Source organism: Salvelinus namaycush, chromosome 2 (genome assembly GCF_016432855.1).
Source record: "Salvelinus namaycush isolate Seneca chromosome 2, SaNama_1.0, whole genome shotgun sequence".
Classification (NCBI taxonomy): Eukaryota; Metazoa; Chordata; class Actinopteri; order Salmoniformes; family Salmonidae; genus Salvelinus; species Salvelinus namaycush.
Window position 1 is genome coordinate 38,173,939 of NC_052308.1, and position 18,779 is coordinate 38,192,717.

General features: G+C 41.8%; 1 protein-coding gene across 1 annotated transcript; it reads right to left on the minus strand.

Annotated features, from left to right (window-relative positions):
* Window positions 1–7,306: 7,306 nt before the first annotated feature.
* frs3 (fibroblast growth factor receptor substrate 3) lies at window positions 7,307–12,596 on the minus strand. The gene is made up of 5 exons (XM_038965308.1): window positions 12,531–12,596; window positions 11,664–11,850; window positions 11,176–11,337; window positions 8,973–9,097; window positions 7,307–8,701 (listed from the first exon to the last, which is right to left on the minus strand). The coding sequence occupies exons 1-5, from the start codon at window positions 12,594–12,596 to the stop codon at window positions 7,307–7,309; spliced, it is 1,935 nt and encodes a 644-aa protein (XP_038821236.1).
* Between the last annotated feature and the right edge of the window lie 6,183 nt (window positions 12,597–18,779).

Consider the following 18,779-nt stretch of genomic DNA (forward strand, 5'->3'; position numbering starts at 1 on the left):
ACTGGCCGTTGGGGTGGGCTTGGTGTGAGGTTTGGGGGGTTTGAAATCCTCATGTCTTAATCATTGTTAAGAAGATGTTGGGTACTATATTAACTGAATATTATATGAATCCAACAAATTAAAATTGCCAATTTGGGTGCAATCAATCAGCTCAAATGATCTTTCAACAAAATAATGTTGCAAGACTGCTTATCTAATCTGTTTCTAACTACAGAAACAACATTTCAGACCAATATTTGATGGGGGTGTCGAAATCCTATTTTTTGTGCTTTTTGAGGTGGAATGACTCTGAGGTCAATTTGAACATGTACAGGCAGCTGTTGATAATTTCGTCCAATGGAAAGATTCAGTGTAAAATTGAATTAAAATGGTCATCAAAATAAAATGTTCTTGGGCCACCCGAGTGTCGCAGCGGTCAAAGGCACTGCATCGCAAAGCTAGAGGTGTCACTACAGACCCGGGTTCGTTCCCGGGCTGTGTCAATTGTCCCAGTGTCGTCCAGGTTAGGGGAGGGTTTGGCCGGGGGGGCTTTACTTGGCTCATCTTGCTCTAGCGACTCCTTGTGGTGGGCCAGGTGCCTGCAAGCTGACCTTGGTTGTCAGTTGAACAGTGTTTCCTCCGACACATTGGTGCGGCTGGCTTCCAGGTTAAGCGGGCGGGTGTTAAGAAGCGCGGTTTGTCAGGGTCATGTTTCGAAGGACGCATGACTCGACCTTCGCCTACCGAGCACGTTGGGGAGTTGCAGTGATGATACAAGATCAAAAAAGGGGATAAAAAATGTAAATACATTTCTTTACAGTAGAATTTTAATGTTGACATTACATTTAGTCACATACATATTTTCATACAAGTCCCGCTCTTCAATGGTTTATATACCACAACTCTCGCCAAATGGCATACATTCACCATTATAGCATTCACCAAATGGCATTCCTGTTTAGTTTTGTATTGGGACATGGGTGGGACAGGGACAGCGAGGGGTGCAGACAACATCCTGTATTATGCTGGACATCTTGTTTCAGCATGGTGGTATATAGAATGTTTTTTATCCCACAAATATAATGAGATGCTATGAGTTTCATCTTTCCACATTTCAATAGATGTAGCAAAAATAGCTTAATTACAGTAACTCCAATGAAGATAAGAGAAGACCTTCACTGCGTCATACTCATATTTATATATATATATATATATATATATATACACACACACACAGTACCAGTCAAAAGTTTGGACACACCTACTCATTCCAGAGTTCTTCTTAATTTTTTATTATTTTCTACATTGTAGAATAATAGTGAAGACATCAAAACTATGAAATAACACATATGGAATCATGTAGTAACAAAAAAAGTGTCAATATATATATATATAATCAATATATATATATATTTTATATACTTCAAAGTAGCCACCATTTGCCTTGATGATAGCTTTGCACACTCTTGGCATGCTCTCAACCAGTTTCACCTAGAATGCTTTTCCAATAGTCTTGAAGGAGTTCCCACATATGCTGAGCACTTGTTGGCTGCTTTTCCTTCACTCTGCGGTCTAACTCATCCCAAAACATCTCAATTGGGTTGAGGTCGGGTGATTGTGGAGGCCAGGTCATCTGATGCAGCACTCCATCACTCTCCTTCTTTGTCAAATAGCCATTACACAGCCTGGAGGTGTGTTGGGTCATTGTCCTGTTGAAAAACAAATGATAGTCCCACTAAGCGCAAACCAGATGGAATTGTGTATCGCTGCAGAATGCTGTGGTAGCCATGCTCGTTAAGTGTGCCTTGACTTCTAAATAAATCACTGACAGTGTCACCAGCAAAGCACCCCCACACCATCATACCTCCTCCTCCAAGCTTCACGGTGGGAACGACACATGCGGAGATCATCCATTCACCTACTCTCACACTTGGAACCAAAAGTCTCAAATTTGTACTTATCAGACAAAAGGACAGATTTCATTGCTCATGATTCTTGGCCCAACCAACTCTCTTCTTATTATTGGTTTCCTTTACAGCAATTTGATCACGCAATATCCTCTGAACAGTCGATGTTGAAATGTGTCTGTTACTTGAACTCTGTGAAGCATTTATTTGGGATGGAATTTCTGAGGTTGGTAATTCTAATAAACTCATTATCTGAAGCAGAGATAACTCTGGGTCTTCCTTTCCTGTGGCGGTCCATATGAGAGGCAGTTTCATCATAGCGCTTGATGGTTTTTGCAACTGCACTTGAAGAAACTTTAACAGTTCTTGAGATTTTCCAGATTGACTGACCTTCATGTCTTAAAGTAATGATGGACTGTCGTTTCTCTTTGCTTATTTGAGCTGTTCTTGCCATAATATGGACTGGGTCTTTTACCAAATAGGGCTATATTCTGAATATCACCCTACCTTGTCACAATACAACTGACTGGCTCACATTAAGAAGGAAAGAAATTCCACAAATGAACTTTTAACAAGACACATCTGTTAATTGAAATGAATTCCAGGTGACTACCTCATGAAGCTGGTTGAGAGAATGCCAAGAGTGTGCAAAGCTGTCATCAAGACAAAAAGTGTCTACGTTGAAGAAGATATTTTGATTTGTTTAACACTTTTTTTTGGATACTATTGCATAGTCTTGATGTCTTCACTATTACTCTACAATGTAGAAAACAGAACAAAAAAAGAAAAACCCTTGAATGAGTAGGTGTGTACAAACTTTTTACTGGTACTGTATATATATATATATATATATATATATGTACATACAGAGAGATACATACTTACAAGAAATACAAATATACGAAGAAGAAACTCATATTGCAAATTTTTTAATTTAGACAAAACTTCTGACCACTCACCTTTTTTTCTTTCAGCAAGGATAGAAACATTAAGCATAGTTGCCCTTCATCTATACAGTCTCTCTTTGCTTATTACATTCATACCGCAGGTAAAACCAAGAACAGAGGGTGAGAGAGTCATTGGCGTCTCTCAGGGAGAGTCCTATAGAGTTCCTAGTGAATCTCAGCCAGGTGTGTCCCTGGCCTGTAGTCAAAGTCATAGTACTAAACCACATTTGGCACTCAGTTCAAATATTAGTGTACATCACAGTCATTTAGTTTGGCCTACCCAACCTTTATATCAACCAATCAACACATATTATTATCACCATTAACATACAGGTTCAACAGGTTTCAATTGCTCTAGTCTTATTGGACTAGAAGAACATTAGCTCAGCATGTGATTGAATGAAAATAACGGACCCCTGTCTGCATCATCGTCACCCACCAGTGGATATCACACATGCATTCAATGGTAAATAAATAAACAAATGAACAAACAAAAACATTTTGAAATACAGTACCAAATCACTGTAACATTCCTTAGATTTTGAGCTACTTTGTTTGTACCTTGGTAATATTATGGAACTAAGTGCATTTTGGACCTAGAGTGGCATTTTGAGGGGCTGTGGAAGGAAAATTACTTATTTTCTCATCATCCCAAGCATTGTATCAAGAAACGCCACCTTGTGGTGGTCAGGCAGTTGTGATGAAATTACATAAAAGAGCAAAAAACTGTTGTTTGAATTAAATTCTGGTCAAACTTTATTTTAAGGTACACATATTAGCCACTAGTTTGTAGTTTATAAGTGTGTATATACGTAGCTCATAAGGCCTTTATTGTGTCTTATTAGCTATACATTAGGCCTCAATTAAGTGGTTTATTATTTAAACATAAGTCATGTGTTACCGGACAATCCTTCATTGTTAATCTTTTCCCGCTTTTCAAGGTAAATCAAAGTGGCAACATTGATATGACAAGATATGATTCCCAAAAAGTCATTTCTGGACAATATTTCTGGTAACACTTTAGTGTAAGGAACACATTTTAATGTACTATTCCTGTGTACCTTTACAATGAAGTGTCACCAAATTGATAACAATGACTGACTAATGAATATACAAACTGTCAAACCGTTAGAAACCGTCCGAACCCCTGTATCAGTGCAAACACAGTACACAGAGATGTCTGCCGTATGCCTTCTGACACCTAACCTGGTCCTTTAAAAGGCTTCGACATTCGAAAGCCACACGTCGTCCAGAAAGCTTGGCAACAGTCACTTATGGCACAATTAAGTCAGGTGTTGAGTAAGCGCAAATCTGCTGTATAAGACAATCAAGAAAACAGAAACATACATTTTTTTCACGTTCTAATCTAAGCATGTATACAATAACAAAGTTATAATATTGTCAACAGGGGGCCTGAGAGGTCTTAGTTCCAATGCTGATTCACATAAAAACAGGGGATCAAATACAACAGACCTGTGGAACCATTAACAACACACCTCGAACCTCGCACACATTGGTCTGAATAAACCTCATCTCCAACAATACATCTCTTTTAAACCATTATTGCGAAATGTAAACACCCTTTAAATGTATCACGAAAATATATATGTGTGCAAACGGATATATCCCTGTCTGAAAAATGTCCACAAACAGTGAGTAGGCCGACATATATCTTTCCATCAGATGAAATAAGCAGTTATGAGGATTACAGTTGCTAGGCCTGTGCTGCACCTTCAGCCACTTCACTTCAGATTAGACAGCCAGATTGTAATGAAAACAAGTTTTGGCATGTGGATTGATCACACCAATCCAAGAGAAATAAGAAATAGAAATGAGAAATTAAAACTTATTTGAATTAAAAACACATGTTCATACTGGTAGCCCTGATGCAGTGATCTTGAGTGAATACGAAAATGGTAGTTCCATTTACTAAACAATATGGTAAACAATCCTGCATAGCCACTACCATCCCAACTCCTCTTACTCTCTGAACGTCTACCTTATAGCAGCATAAAACCACTGGAGTTGTGAAGACTAGATAGATATAACGAATCCGTTGTCTCACTCCGATATGGCTGTCAATGTATAGCCTAGCCTATGAGGTGAAATGTGTCTTTCTTGCCCTTTCTTGTCCAGTTGACCTGGATCAGCTAGACAGATTCATGAGGAGGAGTACAAAGGGTTAACAATATATAAACCCTGACCCTGTTCAGTGTGTATCAAGAGTCTCAGAGTAGGAATGTTTTTGCCTTTTCGATCATAATGAATACGATTACATGGACAGGGGAGACCTGATCCTAGATCAGCACTCCTACTCTTGATACATACGGCCCTAGACCTCCAAGCTCTTTCCTTTGTTTTTGACATGTAGGCTAACTCTTTGCCTCTTAGCCCTCAGGTTTTCTATTACACATCCTAATGGCACATTGATTTGATTCATAATGTTCATACAGGTAACAGTAAAGATTTGGCACTTTAATATATTAATACAGTCTTTCTTCTTCAGAATGTAATGTTATTAATTACAGGCATAACAATGGTATTACAATGGTGTCCCAGACAGTGTGACGATGACTGGTGATACTTTGGTCTCCAAATCACCAACTGGCTAGATTACGAAAAACTGTTTGTCACATTTTTATGCAAAACGATCACCATATAGACATCTCAATGAATGAATAAATAAATAATATCCTCAGCCAAACTCTCATTGATATAAGACTTTCCATAAACAGTTAACATTAAACATACTGATATATTCCCCTTTAAAACAGACCCTCAGTTGATAACCCTCAGTTATCAATCTGATACTTACAAAAATAGTCAACCGGTAATTTTTATATGAGGTTATTATTAATATCTTTAAGCCATTATCACAGGTTATCAACTTCTTCCCTAAAAAAAAATGTAAGTTGCTATAGGTCTCTATAATGTTGCAACAAAAAAAACTACATCCATACAATATTTGGGTCTGTGTGATGACATCACCACCTCGAAGGAGTTTGTCAGATCACAACCTTTCTGTTGCTCCAGACGAGGGATTCGGAACTGTGGGGACTTCAAAGGTAAAAAGTGCAAAGGTAACCATAGTTTAGGAATTAGATATGGATTCCTATTCAAGTGGAATGATATGGAGTCAGAGATGAATTCAATCGTCTCAGTAGTTATGTCGTGCGCGTGCGTGTGTGTGTGCGTGCGGATGTTGAAAATCTATCAACACACTGACTGTATCATGCTATCAAGGTTACTATTATTTCCATTTTAGATTCAATTTCAACATGAAAAATGTATGATATTTAATCTTGGATTAAGAGAGAAAATCTATTCAACATTTCTTTCTGCTTTGGGGTCTTTTTTTTTAGACTAAAAATATAATACTGGATAGGATGTAAGATTACAATTCCAAAGGATAATGTGCAAACTGTACTGATCTGTACTAATTCCTGAGGGCAGATAGTTATAAATAAATATCATCAACTGTCCTTTCTATCAGTCACAGGGTCAAAAGAAGTGCTTGTGAGGTGAAGAATGCACATTATTATAATTCAATTGATGGAATAACAAACTGTTTTCATGTCAGAAAATGTTCAGTCAATTTTACAATGTAGACTAGTAAACCTGAACTCGATAGCAGCCCATGTTCGTAAACGGGGACGTCAAATAAATAAAACAACAACACTGAATGAGAACGGAATGAGGAACCTAGCTACTTTATGGTGGGCAATACTCTTACATCTAAAATCAACCATCACTGGTCAAACACAAAGTTGGAGACCTGACTCGTCCATTCCTGCTCCCACCCTGAACCAAACCCGGGACCTTGGCACTCAACGCAACCACCACAAAGCTAAAAAAAAAAAAAGAACATTGCCAAAAGGTATAACCAAAAACAATGGTAGCTTAAGGGTTTAACCATAAACCCAGCCAACCACGACCAAGGTTTCTGCTGCTAACTCAGATAGCATCTCACCACAGTCAGAAGGTGACCCACAATAATATGGCAACTTCAAACCAATCTTGCTCCATAAAGTGGAATATGCACAGATAGGTTTTAGTTCGTTATCTAATTAGGTACCTGTATATGATCCAGCTGGCCAGGACAGGACAGGACAGGACAGAACAGGCAGGTGGCTGGATGAGAGTGAGGGGTCCAGTGTGCTGCTGAGTTGCCTATAACCTGTCTGTCAAGCCAAGCGCTCCACCCAAACCTGTTTCTCTCTCTCTCTACTCCACAGGTGTCAAACTCATTCCACGGGGGGCCGAGTGTCTGCGGGTTTTCGTTCCTCCCTTGTACTTGATTGATGAATTAACATCACTAATTAGTTAGTAACTCCCCACACCTGGTTGTCTAGGGCTTTATTGAAAAGAAAAACCAAAAACCTGCAGACACTAGGCCCTCCGTGGAATGAGTTTGACACCCCTGCTCTACTCCCTCCCTTCATCTTTCTCCGTCTCTCCTCCTCCTCACTGCATCTACAGAGGCAGGTCTGTGCTGTTGTGGCGAGTCTTTCTCGATGTCCCATCGTCCCGGGGGAGGGCTTTCTGCAGGTTGGACATGGCTGCTGTCTTCTTCAGGTCAATCACAGCGTAGAACTCACTGCGTCGTGGGGCCTGCTGGGGGCCACATTTGAGGGGTGGCAGGCGCTGGTGCTGTGGCTGTGGCTGAGACTGGGCTCCCCCTCCTCCACCCCCCCCGAGGGCCTGGCACGGCGGCTCCGCATCGAGGTCCACCTGGATGTAGTTGAGCTGCCTCGACGGGGCCATGTGACCGTGCTCGCAGCCCTCCCCCCGACCAAACCCTCCTCCAGGCCGCCTACGGAAATCAAAGCTGAATATTCGGCCGCCCCGGTCCGGCTGGCGGTGGCAGGGCTGGAGGTGCTGGGGTTGAGGGGGGCAGGCATGTCGCAGCCGACTGGGCTGGACCTGAACCTGGACCTGCTCTGTGTTGACATAGTTCTGCAGGGCGTCACGGTGGATCCCCCCCCTCCCCAGCCCTTCCTGGTGGTACCCGTTGGGCGTCCCTGGACCTTCCGAAAACTCGTACTCGTCAAAGTCCTCCTCCTCTTCCTCGTACTCCTCCTCATCCTGCTCCTCGTCATCCTCGTCCTGCTCCTCGTCTCTCTGCAGGGCACGGTACTCCCACACCGGGGGCAGCGACGGCAGGTTCTCGTAGTTGAGCAGAGCTGTCCGCCGGTGACCACCGCCCATCCCCGCGCCCCGCTCACAGGGGTACCCCTGGGGGGGCAGAGAAGATGGGCCATGGGGGTGCGGGTTGAGGGGGTGTGATTGTGGGTGAGAGTGACTGTCTCCGGTGGTGCTACTGCTGCTGCTGGAGCCGACAGACTGGGACATGCTGCTGGGGCTAAGTCTCAGCCGGCGGCCCCCCCTCAGGCCGTTGATATTCTCGTAGGTGAGCTGGCAGCCCTCCTGGTGTTCGTGGCCAGGGTGCCGGTGCATCACGTGGTGGTAGTGAGGGTGGTGATAGGAGTGGGAGTTGTACACGTGCAGAGGAGGCTCGTCCCCCTCTGTCTCTGAACCTGTGGCACCCTCTACAGGCCGCATGGCGTGTGGATTGTGGCCCCCGTGCCTCTCCCTCTCTCTCTCCAGCAGGTGGCGCTGTGCAGGGGTGGGTCCCAGCATGAATTTGACCTCCTGAGAGGAAGGCTGAAGGAATACCTGGGGTTCCTTGCGTTGTTCCTCGAGGGGACAACAGTGCATGCTGGTCTGCCCACCTCCTTGGCCCACGACAGGCATGGCTCCCCGGGTTGACTCGGGGAAGGAAGTGGGCCGCACCTCGGGTAGTGAGTGTACACAGTGTCGACTGGAGAGTTCCCCATCCACAGTAACAGTATTCACATAGGTGTGAGCCTGCAGAAGGAGAGGGAGAAGGAGACAGAGAGAGAGAGAGAGAGTGAGAGAGAGAGAGAGAGAGAGAGAGAGAGAGAGAGAGAGAGAGAGAGAGAGAGAGAGAGAGAGAGAGAGAGAGAGAGAGAGAAAAGAGAGATTAGCAAGGACTCAGAGATCACCCTTCCCTAGGATATTACCGACATGTTTGCGAGGTGAAGAGTGGTTACAGTGCGGCTTGGTTCGGCACCATAATCAGAAAATCATACTATAGATGTTTAGGGGTCAGTCTTACCTGGTCCTCCAGGCCCATGTGGCTGTGGCCGTGGGGGTCGTCAGTTAGAGAGGGCTGGGAGGATTCAGCTCTCATGGGATACCCCGGGTACCCGTTGGGAAAACCCTGTACAGGGAATGCTGGAGCTGGAGACAGAGAACAATACACACAGTGGTGAATGGGAGTCTGGGTGAATGAGGTTAGATGTTTTTATGTCTAATGGTGTGTGTGTGTTTCAGGGTCGCTGTTAATCGGTAATAGCTGGCTTTTGGCGGGGGGAAAAAAGATGTAAAGCCGCTAAATAAAATTGCCGCCGGCCAATTGTTCGGGAGAAGAAGAAAAATCTCATTGCAAAATAACACTTTTAAGCCTATTCATTGATGGAAATACCAGGCTATGTAAATTCATTTGACTGGTCATGCTTATCGGTCTATATGTTAATTTGCATAATTTTGTGGAATTAAATTGGTGCATATGTATTTTCGTTAGTTCTTAAGTATCTTATTTATCAAATGCGCACAGCATGCAGATATAGAGCCTAGTTTCTGTGGAAAACCTGTCAGACAGCAGGAGAGCTGTTGCTACAGCTCCTCAAACAGATTGTTCGTTGCTGCTGTAGTGAAACGTGCTTTAATAAGCCCAATCATTGCGCAACAATTCTAAATACAATCGCATGTTAAAAACAGTTTTAATGGCCACGATTAAAAAGAGCTACTATTTTTATTTCTCAACTGGTAGCCTAATTGAAGTGCGCTTCCCATTTGCCAATTAAGTGCATCTATAGGCAATGTTACGGAGGCTTCAGTGCGTCACACACCCCTTTGCAACAAGCTGGAGGCAGTAAGCATTTTGAAACCATACACTTATTTGTTTGAAACCTGAATGTTTTTACGTCATATTATGAGGCATGTCTTACCTTGCTTCAAAGTAGCCTAGCCAAAATCTGACCATTTTGTGGAGGCAATTATTTTATAAAGACTTCCACATTACAACCAGTAACATATTTCTCTCATGTTCTATTGGTTTTCAAATCAACTTTCATTAATTGTCCAGTAGCCAAAGGCACAATCCTAGTCATATTAGCAACCCATGTTAGTTGTTAAATCTTTAGATCTCCCCTCCATCTAAATTTAAATGTACAGTTTCGCATTCTAAGTTTCACATGAAATCGCTGGCATGTGCGGCACAGTGTTCTCCTGCAAATTTCTTTCTTTGGCATTATGGGACAAACATTCGCGTGTAGCCTACTGCCTTGTGCGCATTGCTGAGCTTATAATGTGAAGAAATTATAGTTTAGCAACATTTTAAGCTAAATGTTCTAGTCTGTTGCATCAGCCTCAATGCTTTTTAAAGTATATTTTTATGTAGCCTGGTTGTATAAATTTGGGATCTATTGTCCCACAACTGTCCCAGAGTCTGTTTGGAACAGGCTATTTCTTTCTTGCAAAGAATGACAAGCTGACTAATAGAAGAGGTCAACTTTTCTACTAAGGGGGATAGTAGATTGACATAGGCTAGTGATTCTGCTGTTCGTTACTCGTCTTGTTGTCTGAGGAAAAGTAAACGTGGACAGTTATTCTAACATCTTCAAAGTGCGCATCGGAATTAGGTAGGAAGGACACACGTCGTTGCATCCTCGAGTTGCATGTTCTGTTAAGATGAACTACCATAATCTAAATGTGATTTCTGTCATTCTGAGCACCTAATCAGGTTATGCAGCCAATGCATATGGGTCCTGTGAATTTCGCAAATGTCTGGTCAATTAAAATGCTGCCGGCCAATTGTCTGGGGCCACATTTTCCTAAAGGAAACCCTGGTGTGTGTCTATGTTTGTGGTGTATTGCATAGAATGATTTGTCATGTAACCTTTGTTTTACCCACAAGTCATTGTATTTTCTACCCTTCCACCTCCCTCCCTGCCTCTAAACAGGTTGGAGCATGGAAACTGGGTTTGACGAAAGGATTTACTGTAAGACATTTCGACACCAGATCCCTGATCTCCGGAATTATTACGCAGTTTTTCCCGCCAAACTATTTTCAAAACATCAAACACATATTCTCTGCTTTTGCGTCACATCTGTCCTGCATTGCAGTGAAATTGCTACACAAACACCTTCACCGCATTCAACAAAAGCAAAGAAGCAATCATGTACTGTATAGATGACGCGCACATGTGTGTACTGGATGTTTGTGTGTGTGTGTTTATATTTGTGTTTGTGCTTACTGTTGGGTGTCTGTGGGGTGCGAGGCATGTCGATCTCTCGTGCGTGTCCGCTGCCGGTCATGATCATAGGCTCCTCCACCACATTGATACTGTTGCACTGCATCAGCTCCTGGAGGAGGTTGAAGATCTCCTCCGCACGAGAACATTTAAACGCAAAGATTCCTGCACGACCACAGAGAAAACACACACATACATGTTTAAGTTATCTTAAATTAAATTAAAACTGCTCCTGACCGAAAAGAAAACCCAGAAGCAAATGTAGAAGTTATCGGAAACAATTCACTCATTGACAACAACCAAACTTTAGGCTTCTAATATAACAGCAGCTATCTAAACAGTTAAGTACAATTCTCCCATTACAATTGTGGTTCATTTCCATACAAAAGTAGAACAAGTAGAGCACTGCATATACACACGTACGTACACACATTTCATAGGGCAACATTTTGTCTATGTAGTGTTAGCTATGCCAGGTGGTTCAGACTCACCCTGTCCAGTCTGGCAGCGCCGGCCACTCTCGAATGAGAAGAGGTTGGAGTCGTAGCCGTAGCGCCGCAGACACAGGTAGGGCCACCGGATGGCGTCCCTCTTGCGCGTGTGCAGGATGAGCTCGGTCTCGGTGAGCTCCATGGTCCCAGAGCCCAACTCATTCCCCTCGTCATCCACATTGGTTACCTGGAAAATACCAAAAAGTACAATCAAGTTATCCCAAGTTATCCCAATCAAGTTTGTGTTCCCACTTTACAACTTATAAAGGCTTTATATAGCATACATATAGTCTTTGTAAGCACGACAGATGCAGAGCATAAATATGTGGCTAATTTGTATTTGGAGGTACATTGTCTATAATGCAGACATGAACTGTATACAAAGGTTAACAGAGCACAGTACAGATATTAGGCATCATTAGATAGCTGGATAGCTGACTATCCATTGCTCTATGTGAGCCATAATAGCCTGGGGTACAGGATACAAAAACAGGAAAGAACAGTTCCTCATAACAATAATATACCATGGACTACACTCTTAGAAAAAAGGCTGCTATCTAGAACCTAAAAGGTTATTTGGCTGTCCCCATAGGAGAACCCTTTGAAGAACCCTTGTTGGTTCCAGGTATAACTCTTTTGGTTCAAATTAGAACCGTTTCGGGGTCCATGTAGAACCCTTTCCACAGAGGGTCCTACATGGAACCAAATATGGTTCTACCTGCAACCAAAAGTGTTTTTACCTGGAACCAAAAAAGGTTCTCCTCTGGGGACAGCCAAAGAACCCTTTTGGAACACTTTTTTCTAAGAGCGTAGGTAGCCGATACACCACACACTAGGTAGCCAACAGATGAGGGTTTAGAGATGAACCTTGAATTTGGTGAGATGGTTGTCTTGGATGGGGTCTCTGTATAGACAGCTCCAACAGCTCCCCATAGCTTCAGCAGGACAGCTGAAACCTACAGTACAGAGGGAAAGAAACAGTAGATAGACATTACCCCATGAACACACACACACACACACACACACACGCACGCACGCACGCATATGCACACACAGTATTCCTACCCAGTCCAGGCCATCAGTGGGAGTGATCCCAGCATCAATCCCAGAGTCCTCTGCTGGGTGTCATGGTTGAGAGAGAGCTAATAGGTTTGATGGAAATCTTCAACAGGAGCAGTATTTTCTCCCTCCTGCAAGAGAGGAGAGTAACATGGTTAAATAATGCAAAGAAGGTTTACTACTGGGCGTGTATTCATAAAGTGTCTCAGAGTAGGAGTGCTGATCTAGGATCATGCACCCCTCTAATCAATAATGATCTAAAAAGCTAAACTGATCCTAGATCAGAACTCCTACTCTTAGACACTTTATGAATACGGGCCCAGGTTTACAATATACAGTACCAGTCAAAAGTTTGGACACACCTACTCATTCAAGTGTTTTTCTTTATTTTTACTAATTTCTACATTGAAGAAAAATAGTGAAGACATCAAAACTATTAAATAACACATCTGGAATCTTGTAGCAACCAAAAAAGTGTTTTATATTTGAGATTCTTCAAAGTAGCCACCTTTTGCCTTGATAGTTTTGCACACTCTTGGCATTCTCTCAACCAGCTTCATGAAGTAGTCACCTGGAATGCATTTCAATTAACAGGTGTGCCTTGTTAAAAGTTAATTTGTGGAATTTATTTCCTTCTTAATGTGTTTGAGCCAATCAGTTGTGTTGTGACAAGGTAGGGGTGGTATACAGAAGTTAGCCCTATTTGGTAAAAGACCAAGTCCATAAGGAAAGAACCGCTCAAATAAGCAAAGAGAAATGACAGTCCATCATTACTTTAAGACATAAAGGTCAGTCAATCCGGGAGCATTTCAAGAACTTTGAAAGTTTCTACAAGTGCAGTCGCAAAAACGATCAAGCACTATGTTGAAACTGGTTCTCATGAGGACCGCCACAGGAAAGGAAGACCCAGAGTTACCTCTGCTGCAGAGGATAAATTAATTAGAATAACTGCACTTCAACCCAAATAAATGTTTCACAGAGTTCAAGTAACAGACACATGTCAACATCAACTGTTCAGAGGAGACTGCGTGAATCAGGCCTTCATGGTCGAATTGCTGCAAAGAAACCACTGTTAAAGGACACCAATAAGAAGAGACTTGATTGGGCCAAGAAACACGAGCAATGGACATGAGACCGTTGGAAATTTGTCCTTTGGTCTGATGAGTCCAACATTTGAGACTTTTGGTTCCAACCGCCTTTCTCTTTATGAGATGCGTAGTAGGTGAACAGATGATCTCTGCATGTGTGGTTCCCACTGTGAAGCATGGAGGAGATGGTGTGATGGTGTGGGGTGCTTTGCTGGTGACACTGTCAGTGATTTATTTAGAATGCAAGGCACCCTTAACCAGCATGGCTACCACAGCATTCTGCAATGATACGCCATCCCATCTGGTTTACGCTTAGTGGACCGGACTATCATTTGTTTTCAAAAGGACAATAACCCAACACACCTCCAGGCTGTGTAAGGGCTATTTGACCAAGAAGGAGAGTGATGGAGTGCTGCATCAGATGACCAGGCCTCCACAATTACCTGACCTCAACCCAATTGAAATGGTTTGGGATGAGTTGGACAACAGAGTGAAGGAAAAGCAGCCAACAAGTGCTCAGCATATGTGGGAACTCCTTCAAGACTGTTGTAAAAGCATTCCAGGTGAAGCTGGTTGAGAGAATGCCAAGAGTGTGCAAAGCTGTCATCAAGGCAAAATGTAGCTACATTGAAGAATCTCAAATATAAAATATATTTCGATTTATTTAACACTTTTTTGATTACTACATGATTCCATTCGTGTTATTTCATAATGTTGATGCCTTCATTATTATTCTACTATGTAGAAAAGAGTAAAATAAAGAAAAACCCTTGAATGAGTAGGTGTGTCCAAACTTTTGACTGCTACTGTATATATATATTTTTTAATTACCAAAGGGAAGTTTGAGTAAAACAACAAGTCTATCACCCAAACTCTGAGTATGAAGTTGACTAGGCCTAATTCATCACCTGTATACCAGAAATAAATGAGGACAAAAATATCCAAGATAAAACCAGACATTAGAAGTGTGGGTCATAAATCCAAAGCCTTTAGAGTAGTCTGGTGTCACCCTTGGGACCAGAGATAAATAAATGCATTTCAGCTGGCCCAGATATTGGTATTTCCACTACTATGATGCATCATGTATTTTAATTGATAGTCATGTTGCATTTGCTACATTACCATGTTTATTAGGCCTACCATGTTATAATTTCAGAAACTGACTACTGAGAAAAACAGACTAACATGAGTTTGTGCAATCCCCCCAATCAAACTGGACTTCCATTAGACGCACCAGCTGTCAATATGTCTTACCTGCCCATAATATGAGACAAATGCTTTGATCATTCACACACGTGTTTTCTGTTAGGGCTTACATACAACATGTATACAAAATATAGACTACTGTAATCATTTGTGGTGTTTATTAATAACATATAAGTAGCCTCTATCACGGTGCTGACATACGCGATCCTGTCATGATGTGATATAGGTACTACCCTGTATTATTAAGCGGGAGGAAAATGTAATTCCTTTTCAAAAGAGATGCTATAGCCATAATCAATATGCCACTTAATATTATTGATTTCATTTCGGCATCCAGACACTAAGAAAACACAACGCATTGGAATATCTAAAAATAAAAAAAACAATGAATCGAGACGTCGCCATACAAACGCACGATGACACCGACTGCATTCATCAATTTGCAGCGCAACAGACGAACAGGTTTGATTGTAACATAACAGTTTTTTTTGTGTATGAAACACTGCACCGACATTGTTTGTCTGTGAAAATGGGAGGGGACACATTTGAGAAAGCCATATCGCAGATATAACAGGTTTACTAGCTAAAGGAAATATATAGCAGCGGTTGCTACTCACATGTTTGGCAATGATTATTAGGCTGGCTATACGAATCGGGAACGATCAAGGCTGCAAATTGTTGTCAACGACGGCTGCGAGAGTTGGTCAGCTAGGAGTCGGTTTCTGATGCTATTGGATATGACACTTGCTTAATAAGAAAGGAAAATAAATTACGTGAAAATAAAGCAATAAACTGTTGTTGTTTTTTCCCCTTTACGCCCCCTGCTGCAGCACGGGCCTCTCTTTGACATTTCCCGACCACCGGGTTGAGAGTTCACAATCAGACAACGAGGTTTTGTGGAGCGACAAGAAGGTATAGAACGCTGGAGGACTGAATGTGATGCTGAAGGTGTAGATATGGTTTTCTATAGGACGATGAGTTACTGTAGGTGGAGCAAATCATCCCAGTATGATCAGAAGAGGGCTTTCCATCCGTAGCCTAATGCTCTTGTGAGCACTGAGTCATGAACAAATCCAATCCATTAGAAGAATAATGAGAAAAAAAACATGCTTTATAGTTTGAAGGTCATCTACTTTTACCTAATTCCTCACCAGGTGTACACTACTGGACCATGCTGGTTTTTATAGGCCCAAAGGAAGTAATTTCACTGCCCTTCAACCTTATATTTTATTATATTCCTATTCTGTGATATTCTATGTGATATCCAAGTACATTAAATGGAATATAATATCTTTATATCTTTTATATATACACTACCGTTCAAAAGTTTGGGGCCACTTAGAAATGTCCATGTTTTTTAAAGAAAAGCAAAAAAATCCATTAAAATAACATCAAATTGATCAGAAACACAGTGTAGACATTGTTAATGTTGTAAATGACTATTGTAGCTGGAAACGGCAGATTTTTTTATGGAATATCTACATACGCGTACAGAGGCCCATTATCAGCAACCATCACTCCTGTGTTCCAATGGAATGTTGTGTTAGCTTATCCAAGTTTAGCATTTTAAAAGGCTAATTGATCATTAGAAATCCCTTTTGCAGTTATGTTAGCACAGCTGAAAACTGTTGTTCTGATTAAAGAAGCAATAAAACTGGCCTTCTTTAGACTAGTTGAGTTTCTGGAGAATCAGCATTTGTGGGTTCGATTACCGGCTCAAAATGGCCAGAAACAAAGAGCTTTCTTCTGAAACCCGTCAGTCTATTCTTGGTCTGAGAAATGATGGCATGGAGAAAATGAAGATCTCTTACAACGCTGTGTACTACTCCCTTCACAGAACAGCGCAAACTGGCTCTAACCAGAATAGAAAGAGGAGTGGGAGGCCCCGGTGCACAACTGAGCAAAAGGACAAGTACATTAGAGTGTCTAGTTTGAGAAACAGATGCCTCACAAGTCCTCAACTGGCACCTTCATTAAATAGTACCCACAAAACACCAGTCTCAACGTCAACAGTGAAGAGGCGACTCTGGGATGCTGGCCTTCTAGGCAGAGTTGTAAAGAAAAGCCATATCTCAGACTGGCCAATAAAAATAAAATATTAAAATGGGCAAAATAACACAGACACTGCACAGAGGAACTCTGTTATTGCACATATGTAATCATGTAGTAACCAAAAAAGTGTTAAACAAATCAAAATATATTTGAGATTTGAGATTTTTCAAAGTAGCCACCTTTTGCCTTGACAGCTTTGCACACTTTTGGCATTCTCTCAAACAGCTTCATGAGGTAGTTACCTGAAATGCATTTCAATCAACAGCTGTGCCTTGTTAGAAGTTAATTTGTAGAATTTCTTTCCTTCTAAATGCGTTTGAGACAATCAGTTGTGTTGTGACATGGTAGGGGTGGTATACAGAAGATAGCCCTATTTGGTAAAAGACCAAGTCCATATTATGGCAAGAACAGCTCAAATAATCAAAGAGAAATGACAGTCCATCATTACTTTAAAACATGAAGGTCAGTCAATCCGGAACATTTCAAGAACTTTGAACATTTCTTCAAGTACAGTCGCAAAAACGATCAAGCCCTTTGATGAAACTGGTTCTCATGAGGACCGCCACAGGAAAGGAGGACCCGGAGTTACCTCTACTCCAGAGCATAAGTTCATTAGAATTACCAGCCTCAGAAATTGCAGCCCAAATAAATGTTTCACTGAGATCAAGTAACAGACACATCTCAACATCAACTGTTCAGCGGAGACTGCATGAATCAGGCCTTCATGGTCAAATTGCTGCAAAGAAACCACTACTAAAGGATACCAACAAGAAGAAGAGACTTACTTGGGCCAAGAAACACGAGCAATGGACATTAGTACAGTGGAAATCTGTCCTTTGGTCTGATGAGTCCAAATTTGAGAGGTGAAAGGATGATCGCCGCATGTGTAGTTCCCACCATGAAGCATGGAGGAGGAGGTGTGATGGTGTGGGCGTGCTTTGCTCCTGACACTGTTGGTGATTTTTTTAGAATTCAAAGTACACTTAACCAGCATGGCTACCACAGCATTCTGCAGCGATATGCCATCCCATCTGGTTGGTGCTTAGTGGGACTATCATTTGTTTTTCAACAGGACAATGACCCAACACACCTCCAGGCTGTGTGATGGCTATTTGACAAAGAAGGAGAGTGATGGAGTGCTGCATCAGATGACCTGGCCTCCACAATCACCCGACCTCAACCCAATTGAGATGGTTTGGGATGAGTTGGACCACAGAGTGAAGGAAAAGCAGCCAACAAGTGCTAAGCATATGTGGGAAATCCTTGAAGACTGTTGGAAAAGCATTCCAGGTGAAGCTGGTTGAGAGAATGCCAAGAGTGTGCAAAGCTGTCATCAAGGCAAAGGGTGGCTACTTTGAAGAATCTCAAATATAAAATATATTTGGATTAGTTTAACACTTTTTTGGTCACTACATGATTCCATATGTGTTATTTCATAATTTTGATGTCTTCACTATTATTCTACAATATTGAAAATAGTAAAAATTTTACAAAAACCCTTGAATGAGTAGGTGTGTCCAAACTTTTGACTTGTACATATACGAACCAGAAGCCATGGATTAGAGGCAACATCTGCACTGAGCTGAAGGCTAGAGCTGCCACTTTCAAGGAGCGGGACACTAATTTGGACTTTTATAAGAAATCCTGCTACGCCCTCTGATGAACCTTCAAACAGGAAAAGCGTCAATAGAAGACTAAGATCGAATCCTAC

Bases quoted from the DNA above. Each gene is read 5' to 3' on its own strand.
- frs3 (XM_038965308.1), bottom strand. From the start codon at position 12,596: ATGGGGAGCTGTTGGAGCTGTCTATACAGAGACCCCATCCAAGACAAC. The intron at 11,338-11,663 runs GTGAGTCTGAAC...GTGGTCGTGCAG, and splicing joins GCGCTGCCAGACTGGACAGG to GAATCTTTGCGTTTAAATGT. The intron at 9,098-11,175 runs GTAAGCACAAAC...CTCTGTCTCCAG, and splicing joins CACCCCACAGACACCCAACA to CTCCAGCATTCCCTGTACAG.